We start from the raw sequence: 21,829 nt of genomic DNA on the forward strand, positions 1-21,829 counted from the left end.
TCCAATTGAGGCTAATGTGTACACATCAAGCTGTTAATTGTTTACCTTACTGTTGCAATCTGGAGAGTTTAGACAAAATAAACATTGTTGTGAGAGGCATTATAAATAATCAAGATATTAAAGCTGGTCAATGATGGCTTTAATTTTAGAATAAAAACTGGCCGTTCTTTGGCAGAGGTGAGATTATATGGAAAGACTTGCCATAATATTAGTTTGGCAGAAGCACTTTAGTAATGTAAATATATAAAGTAGCATCTATGAACAACACCAAATGTATAATGAGAAACTGTTTAAAGCAAGACACACCTGCTAATGAACATCAACACTGCTGATCCTGTAAGATTTTATTTTTTCCATAGTACAGAAATGGCAATATTGTGTGACAAATATTTTTTAAAAATGGGGCCCGTCTGAGCACATGGAATTGTAGTCCACGCTTGTGGAATTGTAGTCCAGGCTTGTGGAATTGGAGTCCAAGCCTGTGGAATTGTAGTCCAGGCTTGTGGGATACATCCTAGACAGACTGAAGTGCTCTATCTCACTATACACATGGAAGCAACAAATTAACGGATATCACCAGGACACCTACTGACACTTTATGGCTGTAGCAATCCTGCTCACACTACAAGATCTTCATCAATTCCTAAAACTTGCTTTTGCAGACACAGACTAAACATGTGAATTGGGCAAAGGACAAAGTAAACCAGTCACATGGGAACAATTATTGGCTAGATCCAGCTGTCTACTAACACTATAGTTTGCTACCTAATGTTTTCACAGGTGCCCTCCCTCCTCAGAACTGGGTCGAGATCACAGGATAGCTATTTTTAAATATCACTGCAACAGTCTCTGAATAGATAAAATGTCTCTGAACCATGGGATAGAATTATCATTGGGACAGCATGAGGCTAGCAATTCAGAAATATCATTCAAATTCGGTCTTGAGAAGATGCAAATGTCTCTGGAACTGTGGACAGAAGTATCAATGGGACATGGCTGATTGTTGATGCTCATGATCAGACACTTCATATTGGTACAGGTGGTCCACACTCTGTCGTACTTGAGTCAAAGCCTGGAACTTGCTCTGCAGAGATGCCAAGATGCTGTTCAGATCAGTAAGCAAACTTTCCTGTTGGAAAAGAAAAAACAATTTTAAATATTTTCTAAGTAACACAACTTCTAGGTTTGAGCCCCAGTCACATCAAGCAAATTTTTCATTGGAAGATTTGTAGCAATGGCGAGGATCAGCCATTTTAAGACCTCGCTGGTGTGACAACTGTTCACTCTGAGTTTAAAGTTACCATTTTTCACCTAGCAGAATCTGCTGGGGTTCTGTTGAGTGCCACCATGTTAATATGAATTTTAGACAGTTGCAGGTTTGGGATTATGTTTAGAAGAGAGTCATTTTGGTATCTCAACTAAGATAATTAGTCATGTACAATTTGGAATATAAACATTACTGGATGATGACCTGCATAACTATAACAAATTCAGAGAACTCTGGATATACAGATATATGTGTGTATTCTACATTAATCTATTCATCTTATGTGATCATAAAAGAGGTTAGAATGTCCCTTAACATTAGTCCAAATGATATGAAGGTTAGAATGTCCCTTAAGATCAGTCCTAATGTTATGAAGGTTAGAATGTCCCTTAACATTAGTCCTAATGTTATGAAGGTTAGAATGTCCCTTAACATCAGACCTAATGTTATGAAGGTTAGAATGTCCCTTAACATCAGTCCTAATGTTATGAAGGTTAGAATATCCCTTAACATTAGTCCTAATGTTATGAAGAGGTCAGAATGTCCCTTAACATTAGTCCTAATGTTATGAAGAGGTTAGAATGTCCCTTAACATCAAACCTAATGTTATGAAGAGGTTAGACTGTCCCTTAACATCAGACCTAATGTTACGAAGAGGTTAGAATGTCCCTTAACATTAGTCCTAATGTTATGAAGAGGTTAGAATGTCCCTTAACATCAGTCCTAATGTTATGAAGAGGTTATAATGTCCCTTAACATCAGACCTTATATTATGAAGAGGTTATAATGTCCCTTAACATCAAACCTAATGTTATGAAGAGGTTAGAATGTCCCTTAACATCAAACCTAATGTTATGAAGAGGTTAGACTGTCCCTTAACATCAAACCTAATGTTATGAAGAGGTTAGACTGTCCCTTAACATCAGACCTAATGCTATGAAGAGGTTAGAATGTCCCTTAACATCAGCCCTAATGTTATGAAGGTTAGAATGTCCCTTAACATCAGTCCTAATGTTATAAAGAGGTTATAATGTCCCTTAACATCAGTCCTAATGTTATGAAGAGGTTAAAGTGTCCTTTAACATCAGACCTAATGTTATGAAGAGGTTAGACTGTCCCTTAACATCAGACCTAATGTTATGAAGAGGTTAGAATGTCCCTTAACATCAGTCCTAATGTTATGAAGAGGTCAGAATGTCCCTTAACATTAGTCCTAATGTTATGAAGAGGTCAGAATGTCCCTTAACATCAAACCTAATGTTATGAAGAGGTTAGACTGTCCCTTAACATCAGACCTAATGTTATGAAGAGGTTAGAATGTCCCTTAACATTAGTCCTAATGTTATGAAGAGGTTAGAATGTCCCTTAACATCAGTCCTAATGTTATGAAGAGGTTATAATGTCCCTTAACATTAGACCTAATGTTATGAAGAGGTTAGAATATCCCTTAACATCAGTCCTAATGTTATGAAGAGGTTAAAGTGTCCCTTAACATCAGTCCTAATGTTATGAAGAGGTTAGAATGTCCCTTAACATCAGTCCTAATGTTATGAAGAGGTTAGAATGACCCTTAACATCAGTCCTAATATCATGTGCCATACGTTTACAGTTTTCACATGCATCTGCAGAAATAGCTTTGTAAATGGTTCATACAAGCTTGAAAAACTCTTGAATATGAAGGGCTGTCTTGAAAACTTGGAATTTAAATGACATCTGTTTATTTTTTAAAATCTTTAAATTTGCTAAAACAAATGAATGAATCTGAGGGAAAACAAAACAATAAAACAGAATTAAAATATATCACTATTGAAATTGAGAACTTCTGTTTTTTACATATTACCCAAAAATAATAAATAATTATTTGATAAAATTTGGTTCATCAAAAAATACATAACACCAATAAATAAACACATGAAGCAGGTTCAGTTTCCAAAAGACAGAATATTCATCGAAAAAAGTCCTTGAAAACTCCCTAAAAGTTTCTTGAAACAAACTTGCTCCAGGGCCAATGAACCATGTATGTTCTGTGATCTCAAACAAGCACTTTTACCAATTTTCCATCTGCCACTTTGAAAGACTCCACCCAAACAAAGTTCTCCAGATGTGTGGTTAGGTCCGAAAGAAGAGGGGCAATCATTGGAAACAATTCACTTGCAAATCTGAAAAAGAAAGAACACATTGAATCCAACAATGGACAGGCTCTAGAGATTAATGCTTTCAAAATTTTACAAACATATTTTCAGTTTTGAACTCGGTCAATATTTATAATCTTTTGTTATGAAATTAATGTGCACCACATTTTCCATAATTTTCAAGAAATATATAATCATGCAGCAAGGAAAATTAAAAACAAAAAAAATAAGTGGCTCACGAAATAGTTGAACAGATTTTATACACCAAAAAAAATAACGTAAAATAAAAATAAAATCATAAAATCTCTTTTCTTTCTTTGCCAATTGCTCTGTCCATATAAGAGTGCAGAAATGACATATTCCAGTAATTCTTTTCAACATGCATTCATCTTGATAATACTTCGGCATATAAAATGAAAGCTACGGTCCTTCAAAAATTACTAAGAAAATAGAAAATGTGTCATAAACAATTTCATGATTTGACTCGTGCCATAGTCACAATTAAACCACAGTGGTGTAAGTGTCCCGGCATTGTTTTCAAGCATAATCTTTTGTACTTGATAAATTATGGTATTTATTACTTGTGATATCGTGCTTCCAGCTTGAGATATTCTCCAACAAATGGCTGCTGTAGCCTACTGATCAACTGGTCCTTGCTCTCTGTAACTGCCTCCAGATGGCTGTTGAGACTCTTAATCTTGGCAATCTTGGACTCTGAGAAAAACAAAAGTCACTATCGACTGTAGATCAACTAAATAATTTTGATTGTATACAAGTTACCCAAGCTTTCTGTCAAATATTAAAGAACTCTGAGCTGTTAATTCTTCAAGAAAGATGGAAGAATTTAGATTGACCAGGAGCTGTTAATTCTGTGTGAATGATGGAAGAATTTAGATTGACCAGGAGCCGTTAGTTCTATCTGAATGATGGAAGAATGAAGACTGACCAGGAGCTGTTAATTCTATGTGAATGATGGAAGAATGAAGACTGACCAGGAGCTGTTAATTCTATGTGAATGATGGAAGAATTTAGATTGACCAGGAGCTGTTAGTTCTATCTGAATGATGGAAGAATGAAGATTGACCAGGAGCTGTTAATTCAGTGTGAAAGATGGAAGAAGAATGAAGATTGACCAGGAGCTGTTAATTCAGTGTAAATGATGGAAGAAAAATGAAGACTGACCAGGAACTGAAAGTGTCCCAAAATATGTCCTAAAAATGTAACACAAGCTCACTTTTTCCTAAATTAACTGTCAAATTTGTATCACTAAGTCAAATTTGTATCACTAAGTTGATCAAAATCTCCAAATTGTTTCCATCTGATCTTTCCAGGTCTCATTTTAGATTATAACGTCATCAATGTAAGCATCACAATTACCTAGACCATATGTAATCATTTTAATTAAACACTGTAAAGTTGAAGGCGATTTTGTGGTAAGGGCAATAGAGCCGGAACTCTATCAACAAGCCAAAAACTCCTTTTCTGTGTATTTCTGTCATACCTTAGTTTTATTTCTGACTGAGTAGAATGAAGATTAGTTCTTTCTATTTCACAGTCAAGAATAATAATATCTTCACTTTCTCATAAGGACACCATTTTTCACAAATAACATGATCTTGTTCCTGTTTGACAAGTGATTGTCTTTTCTCACCCTCATTAGATGAGAGAGAATGAGTTGTAAAAAGAGGATCACTATGATCGTTATCTCTGGATTAATCAATGCCATGAACAAAAATGACATCATCAAAAGACTGACAAATAAATGTGTCCACTAAAGAAATAATTTCCTGATCATCATCATTCTTTTTTGTCATAGCTTTAGTAACTGCACAAGTTGTGTATAAACCAGGGATTTCAATCTCAACACGATTTACCTTTTGATCCAAACAAGGCTTGTTAGTTACAAGTGGAGTGACCACAACATTATCTCCAGCTAGGTCACTGGCTAGTAATAAATGAATACCCTCTATGGGTAAAGACATCAATCTTCCTACTGTCACAGGTCCCTGTGACTAAGCCTGATGACAAATTTACACAATGGAGAGGAACATTAACAAAGCAGTTTTTGTCGTTGTTGTTGTTGTTGTTGTTGTTGTTTTTGTTGTAGGGTTTAACGCCATTTTTCAGCACACAATAGGCTATACATGGCAGCCAGTATTAATGGTGGAGGAAGAACCTGGAAAAACCCCAGAAAGAACCACAGACCCATGAGAAGCTACTGGCAAGCTTTTTCACATACCCACATTGGCTGAATCCGAGACTCAAACCCAACAAAGCAGCAGTCTATTCCCTAAATAAGAACACTTCCACAAGAAGTTTTCAAAAAAAAAAGGCAAAGCAGCTGATAATAAAAGACACAGAGAGGCTCCTGTGACCTTAAAATTTTAATAGGGATATGATTTGCAAAATCACCCATGGACCGCTCTGGTGGCCTAGTGGTTAGAGCATCCGCCTTGGATGTGGGAGGTCGTGGGTTTGATCCCCAGTCGAGTCATAACAAAGACTTACAAAAATGGTACTAACAGCTGCCACGCTTGGCGCTCAGCATTAAGAGGTTAGTGTTAGGACTGGTTGACCTGGTGTCAGGATAATGTGACTGGGTGGGACATCATGCTACATGTCTGCAGCATGATGCCCCAGTGCTAGACATCACTATAAACTGTCACACTGCAGACATCGTAGCGATATGACTGAATTATTTTAAAGCTACATTAAAAATCCAAATCACACACACACACAGAGAATCACCCATGACATAGACTATTTAGATAAAAGAGCATTTGGAATAGCTCTATCAATCTGCAGGAATCAGAAGTCTGATTCCTAAAAGTTGTGCCAGGTTGAGATCTGTAAGAACTCAAATGAGACTAAATGTTGTGCCAGGTCGAGATCTGGAAGAACTCAAATGAGACTAAGATGGCTTTTACCAAAAAAAGTGCTGAAAGGAAGTCTTAATATGTGTAAATTATAACTGAACAGAAACTATGGAAATCTGAGTAAACCAAATAAATTCTGGGGCAATTTGACTTTCCAGTATGATTACCCAGTGGGCATCCAAGCATTTTTTAAAACCATTTTTCTGCCTTACAACAGTGAGTTTGTAAAAGTTAGATTTAATATTACTATCAACATTCTGTCAGATATTACCACAAATCCGAATAATATAGGGTGTTTTCAAACCAAACATTTTTTAGCCAGCAAGACTTTACTGTATATATGTAATAAAATGAATACAGTCAAATCTGCATGAGAGTTCATCTCTATTCAGCAATCATCTGTCTTAACTAGCTATATTTTCAAAGTCCCTACAACAAACTAGCTATATTCTCAAAGTCCCTACAACAAACTGAAGAAGAATTTTACATTTTTAAGAAGACACCTGTGTTAAGTGTCAATTCTACTTTCCACAAGTAGTTATCACATACTGTATATCAAAAATGTTTGTCAGAAAACATAAGTAGCTTTCTGCTATGAACACAATATTAAACTGGGTCTCTCTGCCTTTGAAAACATTTAATGGTATTTCAAAATGGTACTTGTGTACAGACCTAGCACATTCAGGTGAGTAATGTCACTAGTTTCTTTGTCCTGCATCCTGCACTGGATCTCCAGATTCACCTGAAAGGCAAATAAATTATGTCTTCACCTGAAAGGAAAATAATGTCAAGTTATCATAAGAGAGAACTGCCATTTTCTGCAAAACCTCACATTGTAACCACCATCAAAGGACTGGCAGGTGGGCAGTCATAAACATTTCTCATTATTTGATAACCAGAAATCACTTATTTCCATGTTATGTTCCATTTTCAAGGCAAAGTGTACCAAAATCTCCTAAATACTCTTGGCCCACCCATTAGTGAACGGCAACACAGCAATCACTTAATCCGTCTGCCTGCATGTCCAAATCAAAGGATTTCAACTGAATATGAAATGAAGATGCATCTTCATGGAATCTAAGAAAAGATTGATTACAAGAAATTTCCATGTTAATGGCTTACAAAGTTATGGCCATTTAAGTCTAGGACAGATATTTATCAAATAAAGCCTGTGTGATATATCAAAGTTGTGGACCTTTCTATGACACATGTTAATCAAATGAAATGTGGGATATATCAAAGTTCAGGCCCTTCTTGTCTATGACTAACCTGTGTACATAAAAAAAAATCTTGAACAAGTTCAACAATCAGCAATCTCCACCAGTATTTATGTCCCCTGAACAAGTTCAACAAACAGCAATCTCCTCTACATTTATGTCCCATGACTACATTGGGGATTACTTTGTAATAAATCGAACATTGTTATTATGAATGCAATCAATCTGCAATAATGACTAAAACTACTTGGCCTCCTGAAATTTAAATTCCAGGTTCTTGTGAGGTTATCTGAAACAAATAAAATTTCTGTTATCAGATTTCCTATGCACTACATCTATATGCATTTTTATGTATTTATGACGTCCTTTTTTTAATTACATATTTGAATGAAAGGCTCCTCAAAAGGTCTCTCCATCATATTATGTTTCAACAAGTTATCAGAACTGCCTGATAATGGATTATGGAAGACATTCATTTGACTATAACTGAGCAAAGAGAAGAAAAGATATTAGTTTAAGGTACGAAAATTATTGGTATCATAAGAGACACCAAAATTTACAACATGTGCTCCTTTCAATAGATACTGACATAATTTACCTCGATATTATCAATTAAGGATGTTAGAATGACAGAATATATCTTAATATTGGTGGTTTAAGGATGTCAGATTGACAGTCTATCTGGATATTGGTCAATTGTGGATGCTGGATTGACAAAAGGTATCTGGATATTGTTCAATTAGAATTTCAGATGGTAATCAAACAATACAGAAAGATTTCAATGTTATATTGTACAGCTGCTTACTAATGGCATTTTCCAGTAATTAGAAAGCTGTTTGAATTTTATTCCTAATGATCAAGAGTTTGACGACACTAGGCACTGTTGCAAAGTGTGACTGAAATTGTATCACCTGTCATTCTGATCAACAAACGTGACTTTATGATACTTATAAAAACAAATACTATGCGAAAAAGACAACACTAGGCACTGTTGCAAAGTGTGACTGAAATTTTATCACCTGTCATTCTGATCAACAAACGTGACTTTATGATACTTATAAATACAAATACTATATGAAAAAGACGACACTAGGCACTGTAAAGTGTGACTGAAATTTTATCACCTGTCATTCTGTTCAACAAACGTGACTTTATGATACTTATAAAAACAAATACTATGTGAAAAAGACAACACTAGGCACTGTAAAGTGTGACTGAAATTTGATGTCCTGACATTTTGATGAACAAACGTCACTTTATGATACTTATAAAAACAAATACAATGCGAAAAAGACAACACTAGGCATTGTTGCAAAGTGTGACTGAAATTTTATCACCTGTCATTCTGATCAACAAACGTGACTTTATGATACTTATAAAAACAAATACTATGTGAAAAAGACAACACTAGGCACTGTTGCAAAGTGTGACTGAAATTTTATCACCTGACATTTTGATCAACAAACATGACTTTATGATACTTATAAAAACAAATACAATGTGAAAAAGACAACACTAGGCACTGTTGCAAAGTGTGACTGAAATTTTATCACCTGACATTTTGATCAACAAACATGACTTTATGATACTTATAAAAACAAATACAATGTGAAAAAGACAACACTAGGCACTGTTGCAAAGTGTGACTGAAATTTTATCACCTGTCATTCTGATCAACAAACGTGACTTTATGATACTTATAAAAACAAATACAATGCGAAAAGACGACACTAGGCACTGTTGCAAAGTGTGACTGAAATTTTATCGCCTGACATTTTGATCAACAAACATGACTTTATGATACTTATAAAAACAAATACAATGTGAAAAAGACAACACTAGGCACTGTTGCAAAGTGTGACTGAAATTTTATCACCTGACATTTTGATCAACAAACGTGACTTTATGATACTTATAAAAACAAATACAATGTGAAAAGACAACACTAGGCACTGTTGCAAAGTGTGACTGAAATTTTATCACCTGACATTTTGATCAACAAACGTGACTTTATGATAATTATAAAAACAAGTACTATGTGAAAAAGACAACACTAAGCACTGTTGTAAAGTGTGACTATAATTTTATCACCTGTCATTCTGATCAACAAATGTGACTTTATGATACTTATAAAAACAAATACAATGCGAAAAGACAACACTAGGCACTGTTGCAAAGTGTGACTGAAATTTTATCACCTGACATTTTGATCAACATGACTTTATGATACAGTGGAACCCCGCTATAACACGCCCCGCCATAACGCGAATTCGGATATAACGCGGTCGTAGCATGGCTCCCGAAATTTCATATATTCATTCACACAAGGAGAAAAAAAATTCGGAGAAAAGTAAAAAAAAAACAAAACAAGAAATTAACTTCATTTTGGGCATGAGATTAGTTGTGACTTTTAAAATAATATGATCGTGGCATGGTTCCTGAAATTTGAAATTCATTTACGTGTATTTTTATCGGACCGTGAAAATATTTGTTTAACGTACGAGAAATAGTGTGTAAAACGTTTATTATAATTTGGTGGAAGAATTCGCGTATGACTTTTAATAATAAACGATCGGAACTTAACAATTTATCCAGGTTCTTTAAGTGATTTTGGAGAAGTGATCGTGTATGAATTCTAAAATAATACGATATATATAACGTACGAGAAATAGTGTGTACAACGCTTGGCTTCTGAAATTTATCAATTTGAACAGGTTGTGGTGAAGCTCCGTATTCTACTCTAGAAGAGAAAACTGGTTTCATTAGGTTTTTGAATTGTTAAGCCAAAGTAAACATTATCGGAAGTGTTACTTATTACGGATCCATGAGTAAAGCCAGTAAATCGTCTTTGTGATTGTCTTCCATGAATTCTGTATACAGTCGTTGCTCAAACAATAGCCGACATGGGCTTCTTATTTAACTGCAATCACAGCCAAAGCTGTGGTTGATACAAGAGTCGCACAATTTAATAAACATCAAAGGACGAAAGCCGCCAACATGTATGCTGTGCTTGGCGGTGTGATCAAACAACAAACAGTTGAAAGTAAATAATATCCAATACAGACACCGTATGTAGACCCGGGAATAGCTGCATGCAATGACCGTACGATATCAGACGGCAAGTAAATGGTTTCAATATTTTGTTCATCCTATATTTTACACGACGAATTCAGACTATTACAAAATTATTGAATATTTTAAATCTGTACGATTTTCAATGAAATTACATCCATTAAGGATGAACTGCATGCCACGATGGCACGGTAGCATACGGTGTTGATACACTTTTCATGATATAGCGATAGTCTGGTATTATCGGTCAATCTGTATTATCGTTCAAACAAATAAAAATTAGTAAATGTTTTTAATGCACAGTAATAACCTATAAATATATTAGCCATCGATTATTTTGAATATATCTTAATTAATGCATTCCAGTTAATATTCATCTGATGATAAGCCGACTTTTGATCATTGTACATGTATACACGTATATGTTCTCGGAAAAAAAGTTAAATATTGTAAAACCCCGCATTAACGCGACCCCGCTTTTAACGCGATCCAATTTTATGAACCCCGATCATTGCGTTGTAGCGGGGTTCCACTGTACTTATAAAAACAAATACAATGTGAAAAAGACAACACTAGGCACTGTTGCAAAGTGTGACTGAAATTTTATCACCTGACATTTTGATCAACGTGACTTTATGATACTTATAAAAACAAATACTATGTGAAAAAGACAACACTAGGCACTGTTGTAAAGTGTGACTGAAATTTTATCACCTGACATTCTGATCAACAAACTTGACTTTATGATACTTATAAAAACAAATACTATGTGAAAAAGACAACACTAGGCACTGTTGTAAAGTGTAACTGAAATTTTATCACCTGTCATTCTGATCAACAAACGTGGCTTTATGACACTTATAAAAAAAAATACAATGCGAAAAGACAACACTAGGCACTGTTGCAAAGTGTGACTGAAATTTTATCACCTGACATTTTGATCAACAAACGTGACTTTATGATACTTATAAAAACAAATACTATGTGAAAAAGACAACACTAGGCACTGTTGTAAAGTGTGACTGAAATTTTATCACCTGTCATTCTGATCAACAAACGTGACTTTATGATACTTATAAAGTGTGACTGAATTTGATGACCTGACATTTTGATCAATGTGACTTTATGATACTTATAAAAACAAATACTATGTGAAAAAGACAACACTAGGCACTGTTGCAAAGTGTACTGAAATTTTATCACCTGACATTCTGATCAACAAATGTGACTTTATGATACTTATAAAAACAAATACTATGTGAAAAAGACAACACTAGGCACTGTTGCAAAGTGTGACTGAAATTTTATCACCTGACATTTTGATCAACGTGACTTTATGATACTTATAAAAACAAATACTATGCGAAAAGACAACACTAGGCACTGTTGCAAAGTGTGACTGAAATTTTATCACCTGACATTTTGATCAACGTGACTTTATGATACTTATAAAAACAAATACAATGTGAAAAAGACAACACTAGGCACTGTTGTAAAGTGTGACTGAAATTTTATCACCTGACATTTTGATCAACGTGACTTTATGATACTTATAAAAACAAATACTATGTGAAAAAGACGATACTAGGCACTGTTGCAAAGTGTGACTGAAATTGTATCACCTGACATTTTGATCAACAAACGTGACTTTATGATACTTATAAAAACAAATACTATGTGAAAAAGATGACACTAGGCACTGTTGTAAAGTGTGACTGAAATTTTATCACCTGTCATTCTGTTCAACAATTGTGACTTTATGATACTTATAAAAACAAACACAATGCGAAAAGATGACACTAGGCACTGTTGCAAAGTGTGACTGAAATTTTATCACCTGACATTCTGTTCAACAAACGTGACTTTATGATACTTATAAAAACAAATACAATGCGAAAAGACGACACTAGGCACTGTTGTAAAGTGTGACTGAAATTTTATCACCTGACATTTTGATCAACAAACGTGACTTTATGATACTTATAAAAACAAATACTATGTGAAAAAGACAACACTAGGCACTGTTGTAAAGTGTGACCGAAATTTTATCACCTGTCATTCTGTTCAACAAACATGACTTTATGATACTTATAAAAACAAATACTATGTGAAAAAGATGACACTAGGCACTGTTGTAAAGTGTGACTGAAATTTTATCACCTGTCATTCTGTTCAACAAACGTGACTTTATGATACTTATAAAAACAAATACAATGCGAAAAGACGACACTAAGCACTAGGGGTGAAACAATACGCCTGTGCCACGTATTGATACGATACACGATACACAGCCTACGATACAATACATATCGATACATGTATCAAACTGAAAATGGGATTATCACAGTACATTTGATTAATCATGTGAATGTATATGTTGAATGGTATTTTCAAGTTCAAACAGTGTCAAATATGCAATGTATCAGCAGTGAGTCACCTTGTTAACCTGTTATGTATAATGATAACAGAGAAAAAATTGAATCAAGATACAATGTCACGACTACTAACATTGTTGTTCTGTGTAACCAAATAAAATATAACAAAATCTTTGATGTGTTTCTTTATCCTTCATTCAATAAAAATGAAATGTTACAAGTTTTGTGTCTGATTCATCATGCAACAACATACTGGAACAAAATAATATATTAAAAAGTGCATGTAACACAAAAATACAACAAAAATTTAAAATGCTTAGGATTAGGAAATCATAATTATGCAACCTTTTCTAAGCTGTATACTTTCCTCCTTTCTTCAGTTCAAGAAAGATCATCTTAGAAAACACAAATGATAAACTTCACTGCAGCAAACACTAATTAATTTCACATAAATTGCCATGTGTGTAATTGAAGTCTATAGATGAGTTAAAGAAAGTTCCTAATAACTGAAGATGATATCCTCATCAACTTAAATGCATCTTCCAGCAAATGAATAAATCTTCTTAAGTCACAAACTCAGTGTTCTAAAACTAGCTGACAATTGTGATGACTGTAAATGGCATAAATGAACTGAATTAGATAATTCTGCCTAACAGATGCACAGGACTATTACAAGTTTTGTGTCTGATTCATCATGCAATAACATACTGCAACACAATAATGCACTAAAAAGTACATGTAATACAAAAATACAAAATAAATTTAAAATTATTGGGATTCAGAAATAATAATTATGCAGTGTCAAACCTGAGATCTGTTATATCAATCTATATCACACAAACACCCAACTGCAGTGTAAAAACTGAGATCTGTTATATCTATCTATAACACATACAAGCACCCAACTGCAGTGTCAAACATGAGATCTGCTATATCAATTTACAACTTGCAAGCACCTAACTGCAGTATTGAACCTGAGATCTGCTACATCCATCTTTATCACACAAGCACCCAACTGCAAACAACGTTGAGCCTGAGATCTGTTATATGAATCTATAATACACAGCACCTAACTGCAAATAATGTTGAACCTGATATATGCTATATCAGTCTATAACGCGCAAGCACCTAACTGCAAACAGTGTTAAATGTAATTTCACATAAATTGTCATGTGTATTTGAATCCAATAACTGAATTAAAGAAAAGTTCATGATGATTGAAAATGATATCCTCATCAACATAAATGTGTTTTCCAGAAAATGAATGAGTCTTCTTAAGTCACAAACTCATTGTTCTAAAACTATCTGGCAATTGTGATGACTCTGTAAAAGGCATAAATGAACTGAATTAAATCATTCTGCATAACATATGCACAAGACTGTCAGACTACTCGTCACAACTTTCAAAGTTTCATATTCTTCTTCAAAAAAATCAAAATATCTACATTCTTCCCAGTCAGAGAGGCTCTTTGTGCTGATACAACATCTCCAGCAGTTGAAAAGACTCTTTCAAATGGCACTGATGTTGCTGGAATAGTCAACAACATCTTGGCTAGTTTGGCCAGCAAAGGGAATGATGTTTCGTTGAATTTCCACCACATCAGTGGGTTGTCACCAATATGTATACTAGATGTCTCATTCCTATAACGTGTTATCTCTGTGTCAGCCCTCTGAAAGAGGGACTTTGATGGCTCCACCTTGACCACGTACACATCTCCAAAAAGATCTTCAAGTGCACCCTTTTTCACTGGAGGCTCATCAACTTCAACCTTCGCTGTTGCTGCTGGTCTGTTATCTCGTTCTGTAACTTGTACTGCAGGAAGCTGTGGTAATGGGGGAAGACTAGATGGTAGTACATGAGTGAGTTCATCAGTCTTCTCTGTCTTCACTACTGTTTCACACTGTAATAAAAATCAAAATTAAATAATATGTACTCCTTAAGTTAATACGAATCTCGCAATTTTATGTTAATTAACATTTTAGCATTAATTCACTGGCATTTAATATGAATAAAACAACATGATTTTATCAATATAAGATCAATATTGAATATTAAGAAATATTTGTGTATATGAAGTTATGAACTTCAAACAATGAAGTTATGTAATAGTTTGTGTGTTTGCTCTATGTGTGTGTGTGTGTGTGTGTGTGTCAGTGTTTCAGAGGGAGATGGAGAGAATCGGATGACATAAGAACTTTGAAGGTGACTCTGGGGCATACCAAGATCAGTGGTGCATCTAGGGTAACCTTTGGGGACAAGTGTCCAATTTTAACTACCAAAAGAAATTTCATATATCCTTAAAATCTTTAAAGGGGACAATAATATTATGTTATACTTCAACTGCTGCACGTAGATAACACAACGATACTCGTATGTAAATTTTTGACTTACCTCATTGACCTTCACTGTTTGCATGACAATGGAAGCATATATCTGGATCCTTGTAGCATCGTCTACATCAGTTAGAGCCCTAAATCTTGGATCTAGGGCACAACTCTGCAATAGAAACTGCTGCATGTCCTTGTCATTGTATCTTTTGTCTAGGTCTTGGGAGATTGCCACCTTGACTGCCTTCACAAGTGCAGAGTCACTTTCTTGCACTTCCATTGCACTAATAATACAATGTTTAAGAGGAAAAATCATTGATATGGTAGGTGCTGCTTCATCGCACAATATCGTTGTAATGGTTTTCATTGGTTTGAGCAGTTTGAGAATATCTCCGCATTTGATACATCATCCTCTGATAAAGTGTTTAAGTCCGTCTCCCTCTGTCTGATTTCCTTACTTAATAGAGTAGCTACAATGGCAGGCTGCTGCTCTAAAAATCGATCAATCATATCAAAAGAACTATTCCAACGTGTCTGGACATCTTGGATAAGTTTGTGTTTAGGAAGCTGCAACAGCTCTTGTTTGGATTTCAGCAGGGTAGTAGCAGTTGTACTGCGATGGAAAAACGAGACAATGTGCCGGATCCTCCCAAGAAGGCGTGACATCTGATGAACTTGTAACCCTCTCTGGGTTGCCAGATTTATAGTATGTGCAAAGCACTTGATATGTGGTGTGAACTTTGCCTCTTGAATAGCAACATCCATGTTAGCAGCATTATCTGTTACTATGGGGAGTAACTTGTGGGGCCTTTCCAGTTGCCATTCCTTACTGGCATCAACTAGTACTGCTCCTATATTTTTACCAGTGTGAGACTCGTGTAAAGGTCTCGTCTGAAGAACAAAGCTTTTCATGCACCATTCCTTATCAATCAAGTGAGCTGTGATTGTTATGTAACTCTCTGTAGCCCTTGACGTCCAACCATCTGTAGTAATGGCCACTGATTCTGCCTCTGATATGGTGCTTTGCACTTCTTGTCTGGTGTGAAGGTATAGGTCTGGGATAACTTTCTCTGCGAAGTGTGTTCTTGATGGGATGATGTAGCGAGGTTCCAGGGTACGAATCAGATTTCTGAAACCTAGCGAATCAACCACTGAGAAAGGGCGCATATCATGTGCAATAAACATCGCTATATGCTTAGTGATTGTCTGTGATCTTTGCGATGATGGAATTAATGGAGACTGAAAAACTTCAGTCAATCTGAGCTAACCAGTGGTTGTTGGATGTGATGGCTTAGGAGTAGGAGAAACACTGACCTTGGGAGCTGAAATCTTATCATCTTTAAAAGGAATTCCAATGGCAATGGTTGGGTGGTGCCGTTTTAAATGTGTAGACATATTTGTGGTGTTTCCAGTATTCCTAAGAGCTGTAAAACACAGTTTGCAAACACACCTGGACTTGTCTACTTTTCTTACTCCATTCTCATACTCCACAGGATATCCAAAATAGTTCCAGGCCAATGATCTTCTAATCGCAGGTTCAATTTTTTCGGCCTTTTGCGTCTGCTCCATTTGACCGGATGTTGGAATCACCTTGGTCACCCCGCTGTTTGTAGTTCATTGCATGAAAGCATCCCAAACGTCTTAGTGATTAAGAATAATCATAAGTTCTATCACCGGTTCCACACCCATACCGATAGTTTAGTCCCACGCAAAGAGAAAAGAATTGACACTTACATTATTATAATAATTTTAAGAAAAAAATTTTTCCTTCAGAAACTATTATTAATTTATGTCTTTGATTATATTTTTAAATTATGGTATTATTTAAAAAACAAAAAATAATGTAATTTCCTAGTACAAGGAAACTCTTATCTATAGAACTGGTCCAGGTGCGGGAACGGAGATGACTAACTGAATCTCACACACTATACTTCCTGTGTATACAAAACAACTACCACGACAGTTTGGTCTAATGAGCTCCTAATTTAATTATCATAAATGCTGAAGATTTATGTAGTTATTATAAGGTAGATATCGGTTTGTATCGATTCTTCACCTTGTGTATCGATACGTGTATCGAAATGGCAAAAGTATCGATGCATCGATGTATCGATGAATCGTTTCACCCCTACTAGGCACTGTTGTAAAGTGTGACTGAAATTTTATCACCTGACATTTTGATCAACGTGACTTTATGATACTTATAAAAACAAATACAATGTGAAAAAGACAACACTAGGCACTGTTGCAAAGTGTGACTGAAATTTTATCACCTGACATTTTGATCAACGTGACTTTATGATACTTACAAAAACAAATACTATGTGAAAAAGACAACACTAGGCACTGTTGCAAAGTGTGACTGAAATTTTATCACCTGACATTTTGATCAACGTGAATTTATGATACTTATAAAACAAATACTATGTGAAAAAGTGGTCTATGCTCATGCAGTCAATCCAGTACTGACTTTACTCAGTTCCCCTCGCAGCTTAGTGGCCTCTCTCAGGACATTGATCAGCTTCAGGGAAGGGTATTTGTCTTCCATCTCCTTTTCAATTTTTTGGGCTTCATAATCACTCCTCTAGAACAAAAATATAAAATAAAATCTTTATTTTTTGTTGCAATAATGTTCTTAAATTCACTAAATGACATGAAGTAACACTCAATAATGTCCTTAAATTCACTAAATGACATGACGTAACACTCAATAATGTCCTTAAATTCACTAAATGACATGACGTAACACTCAAAAATGTCCTTAAATTCACTAAATGACATGAAGTAACACTCAATAATGTCCTTACATTCACTAAATGACATGAAGTAACACTCAATAATGTCCTTAAATTCACTAAATGACATGAAGTAACACTAAGAACCAAGAAACTAGTACAGTTCAAAGGAACCCTAAAAATGGACCACTTGAAAAGTGATGGAACCTTATAAAGAGATATGTTCTAAAAAGACTGTGTTTTGATACTGTATTCAAACAAAAACAGTATTTCATGAAGTGAAATCACTTTATATTGATTAAATATAAGTCAAGAACTAAAATAATAAAGTGAAATAAATTTACAGAAATAATCAGAAATATTAGATGATCTTAATGAGATCAATAGATACCTGTATGAGACGGCGGTATACTGGGGAGCTTTCTAGTGAGCATGTATTATAAGACAGTGGTATAGTGGGGAGCTTTCTAGTGAGGATGTATTATGAGACAGCGGTATAGTGGGGAGCTTTCTAGTGAGGATATATTATAAGACAGCAGTATAGTGGGGAGCTTTCTAGTGAGGATGTATTATGAGACAGCAGTATAGTGGGGAGCTTTCTAGTGAGGATGTATTATGAGACAGCAGTATAGTGGGGAGCTTTCTAGTGAGGATGTATATAATAGTGTTTAACAGCATCTCAGCACAAAAATGGCTGTCAGCCAATAAATAGTGAAGTTCTAAAACTTTAAAAATGAATTGCACAGAAACTTTAGGAAGATAAACCCTTCCCTATAAGAAGTCATGCTGGCTCAGTGGTTATATGGTTGTACTCATGACCAACTGATGCAGTGTTTATAAGGCTGTACTCATGACCAAGTGATGTAGTGGTTATAAGGCTGTACTCATAACCAAGCAATGCAGTGTTTATAAGGCTGTACTCATGACCAAGTGATGCAGTGGTTATAAGGCTGTATTCATAACCAAGCAATGCAGTGTTTATAAGGCTGTACTCATGACCAAGTGATGCAGTGGTTATAAGGCTGTACTCATAACCAAGCAATGCAGTGTTTATAAGGCTGTACTCATGACCAAGAGATGCAGTGGTTATAAGGCTGTAGTCATCACCAAGTGATGCAGTGGTTATAAGGCTAAACTCATGACCAAGTGATGCAGTGGTTATAAGTCTAAACTCATGACCAAGTGATGCAGTGGTTATAAGGCTGTGCTCATGACCACGTGATGCTGTGGTTATAAGGCTGTGCTCATGACCAAGTGATGCATTGGTTATAAGGTTGTGCTCTTGACCAAGTGATGCAGTGGTTATACGGTTGTACTCATGATCAAGTGATGCAGTGGTTATAAGGCTGTACTCATGACCAAGTGATGCAGTGGTTATAAGGCTGTACTCATGACCAAGCGATGCAGTGGTTATACGGCTGTCCTCATGACCAAGTGATGCAGTGGTTATAAGGCTGTACTCATGACCAAGTGATGCAAATTTGAATTCAACCATCAGCCCAGTTTGGTTACTAAGGTATGTCCTTGGACAAAGCACCGTATTCAAATTGTCTTAGCACTAAAAATCCTAAAATACCAAATCAAACCGAACCCTCCAAATAAATAATAAACTGAGGTATTACAATAAAAAAGATACAATTTAAAGATGTCATAATTCTGTATAATGTATTCCAAAAATAATAAAATGTAAAATCTTTAAAATATAGTCGGAATATGTGTACAATAATTTGATAAAAAGTGATATGAGTGGGGGTGAAGTCTTACAATGTAGAACTAGCAACGACACTAGACAATGCGATTTACATTGACTCGTACAGTTGCTTACAATTTATCTATACGCGTCTGCTATACTTGTAATAATGTTTATGCATAGTGCATGTAAATTGTAAGCTACTATAGTATACACATCCTTGGGCTGTGAATCAGCATATCAGGTTGAAACTTGTTTATAATGTAATAGACGTATGCCACTGCAATGTTTAAAGGTGAACACCTTTCGGATGTGACCGGTCTTCTCTGCCAGAATTAGAGCTCTGCGAAGTGGAGCCAAAGATCGGTCGCTTCTGTCCCATGGATTCTGGGGATCCAAGAAAGATACAGTGGTATCCATCATCTTCAAATCAAATTTTTCATGCCTTCCGCCACTAGGCTTTTCGTGATTCTCGCGTGAAGAGTAGTCAACAATAATAAATGCACAAACGCATGTGCACAACGAACACACTAAATACACTGCATCTTTGTGGGAATAAGGATAAATAAATGAATTAAACAATTACAATAATGTACATGAAAGTTAATAGCGTGCAAATAGTTTACTATTAATCTGTCACTTCCTCTGGAAATCCATTTTATGTTTCGTTCTATTTAACCTTCCGATGTGGAGAGTTTAAACATTTGCTAAGTCCAAAAAGTTGAAAGTAATGTTTGTTGTATTTATTAAAGATTAGCATGATCCTGTGACGAAAAAAAAAATCAATGACTTTTCTTCAGGTCAACGTTCACTTTTTTATAGCTATGATAAAGCCTTATAACAAAAAAGTAGTGTCTTATCAAACATGAGTTGACGATCGCCAAAATTATTTCTATTTATATTTTGACTCTAAATATGGCATCAAACATATAAAACAATTATCTATTAATGCGTGGATTAATTGGTGTTAATTCCACCCAATTTGGAAATAAACTATATAACATTTATTTTAGCAACCAAAATCTAGTGAAAGACACCGTGAATGTCGTTTAAATCTGCATTAGGAGCGCATACTTAAATTAGATTTTCTTTTGCAAAATAAATTCTATTATAACAGAGAGAGAGAGAGAGAGCTTTCCCCAAGTCATATTATATTTAGGGCCAATATAAACTTTAAACTGCATAGTGAGACGATATAGCGACCAACGGGAATTAACATATGCTAAATGGGGCTCTAAGGCTGCAACACGAATTTAATATAGCGACTAGGGGATGTGTGTGTGTGTGTGTGTGTGTGTGTCTACGCGCGCGCGTTGGATTTATAAGGTAGTTTTAACAATTTGAGTTATATCGCTACGATGTCTGCAGTGTGGCATTTTAGAATGATGTCTAGCACTGGGGCGTCGTGCCGTCGACATTAGCATGATGTCACACCCAGTCACATTATCCTGACACCAGGTCGACCAGTCCAAGCACTAAACTTTTAATGCGGAGTACCAAGCGATGCCGCTGCTAGTATAATTTTTAAAAGTCTTTGAGCAGCAGAGGGGGCGATCAGACCACTTTAGGGAATGGTCACCCTTGTTTTTATACAAAAAAATAGTGACCCTTCATAGAGGTCAATACCACGTCTATGGTTATTGTTTGTCCCCAACATAATTGTAGACAAGGCCCCTCTGCTGCTATAATTAAATCATTATGTTATAATAAAATGGTACATCCGGAATCTCATACTGCAAGGATAGCTCGAGAACGATTAGAAGCAATTAAAAAATTCTTCCTGTTAGAGATTCATTTAGAAAAAATCTACAAGCGCAGCAAGAAGCACAAGTTGAGTACGAAGAAGAAACTAAAAAACTGTTTAAGCTCGTCACCGCAGCTACTGAGAAAGTTACAACTGTCATCAAAGAAGATCTTCTTCCGGTATCAAAACAAACTGCGGCGCAGACTGAAAAAATAGCAAGAAGAACTAAACAGACAAAAAAGATTTTACGAGATCTTCCAACTGACATAGCTGCAGCTCAACCTCCACCTGTTGGTGAGGAAATACTTGAAGGTATTGAAAAACTTCGTACTGAAGTCGCCGACGTGAGAAAAAAACATGCATCTGAATCCAAACCAGTAGGATAAAACTTAG

General features: G+C 35.4%; 2 protein-coding genes across 2 annotated transcripts; both read right to left on the reverse strand.

Moving 5' to 3' along the window:
* Positions 1-329: 329 nt before the first annotated feature.
* Positions 330-20,152, reverse strand: LOC149806237 (uncharacterized). The gene is made up of 6 exons (XM_089951184.1): positions 19,996-20,152; positions 17,738-17,851; positions 6,948-7,017; positions 3,981-4,113; positions 3,318-3,426; positions 330-1,129 (listed from the first exon to the last, which is right to left on the reverse strand). Exons 1-6 carry the CDS (start codon positions 20,113-20,115, stop codon positions 983-985), a joined length of 693 nt encoding a protein of 230 aa, XP_089807310.1. The 5' UTR covers positions 20,116-20,152; the 3' UTR covers positions 330-982.
* LOC149806238 (E3 SUMO-protein ligase ZBED1-like) lies at positions 7,253-17,176 on the reverse strand. The gene is made up of 3 exons (XM_089951258.1): positions 15,332-17,176; positions 14,385-14,840; positions 7,253-7,318 (listed from the first exon to the last, which is right to left on the reverse strand). The coding sequence occupies exons 1-3, from the start codon at positions 15,632-15,634 to the stop codon at positions 7,253-7,255; spliced, it is 825 nt and encodes a 274-aa protein (XP_089807384.1). The 5' UTR covers positions 15,635-17,176.
* Positions 20,153-21,829: the final 1,677 nt, after the last annotated feature.

This window comes from Sinohyriopsis cumingii, chromosome 2, assembly GCF_028554795.1.
Source record: "Sinohyriopsis cumingii isolate HCF-2022 chromosome 2, ASM2855479v2, whole genome shotgun sequence".
NCBI classification, from domain to species: Eukaryota; Metazoa; Mollusca; class Bivalvia; order Unionida; family Unionidae; genus Sinohyriopsis; species Sinohyriopsis cumingii.

Excerpts from the sequence above, each read along its gene's own strand:
- LOC149806237 (XM_089951184.1), bottom strand. The coding sequence starts at position 20,115 with ATGATGGATACCACTGTATCTTTCTTGGATCCCCAGAATCCATGGGAC. Across the intron at positions 17,852-19,995 it reads AGACCGGTCACATCCGAAAG|AGGAGTGATTATGAAGCCCA; the intron begins GTGTTCACCTTT and ends TTTTTGTTCTAG. Across the intron at positions 7,018-17,737 it reads TGCGAGGGGAACTGAGTAAA|GTGAATCTGGAGATCCAGTG; the intron begins GTCAGTACTGGA and ends TTTGCCTTTCAG.
- LOC149806238 (XM_089951258.1), bottom strand. The coding sequence starts at position 15,634 with ATGAAAACCATTACAACGATATTGTGCGATGAAGCAGCACCTACCATA. Across the intron at positions 14,841-15,331 it reads AAACAGTGAAGGTCAATGAG|TGTGAAACAGTAGTGAAGAC; the intron begins GTAAGTCAAAAA and ends TTTTTATTACAG. Across the intron at positions 7,319-14,384 it reads CCTCTCTGACTGGGAAGAAT|TTGAAATCCTTTGATTTGGA; the intron begins GTAGATATTTTG and ends TTTCATATTCAG.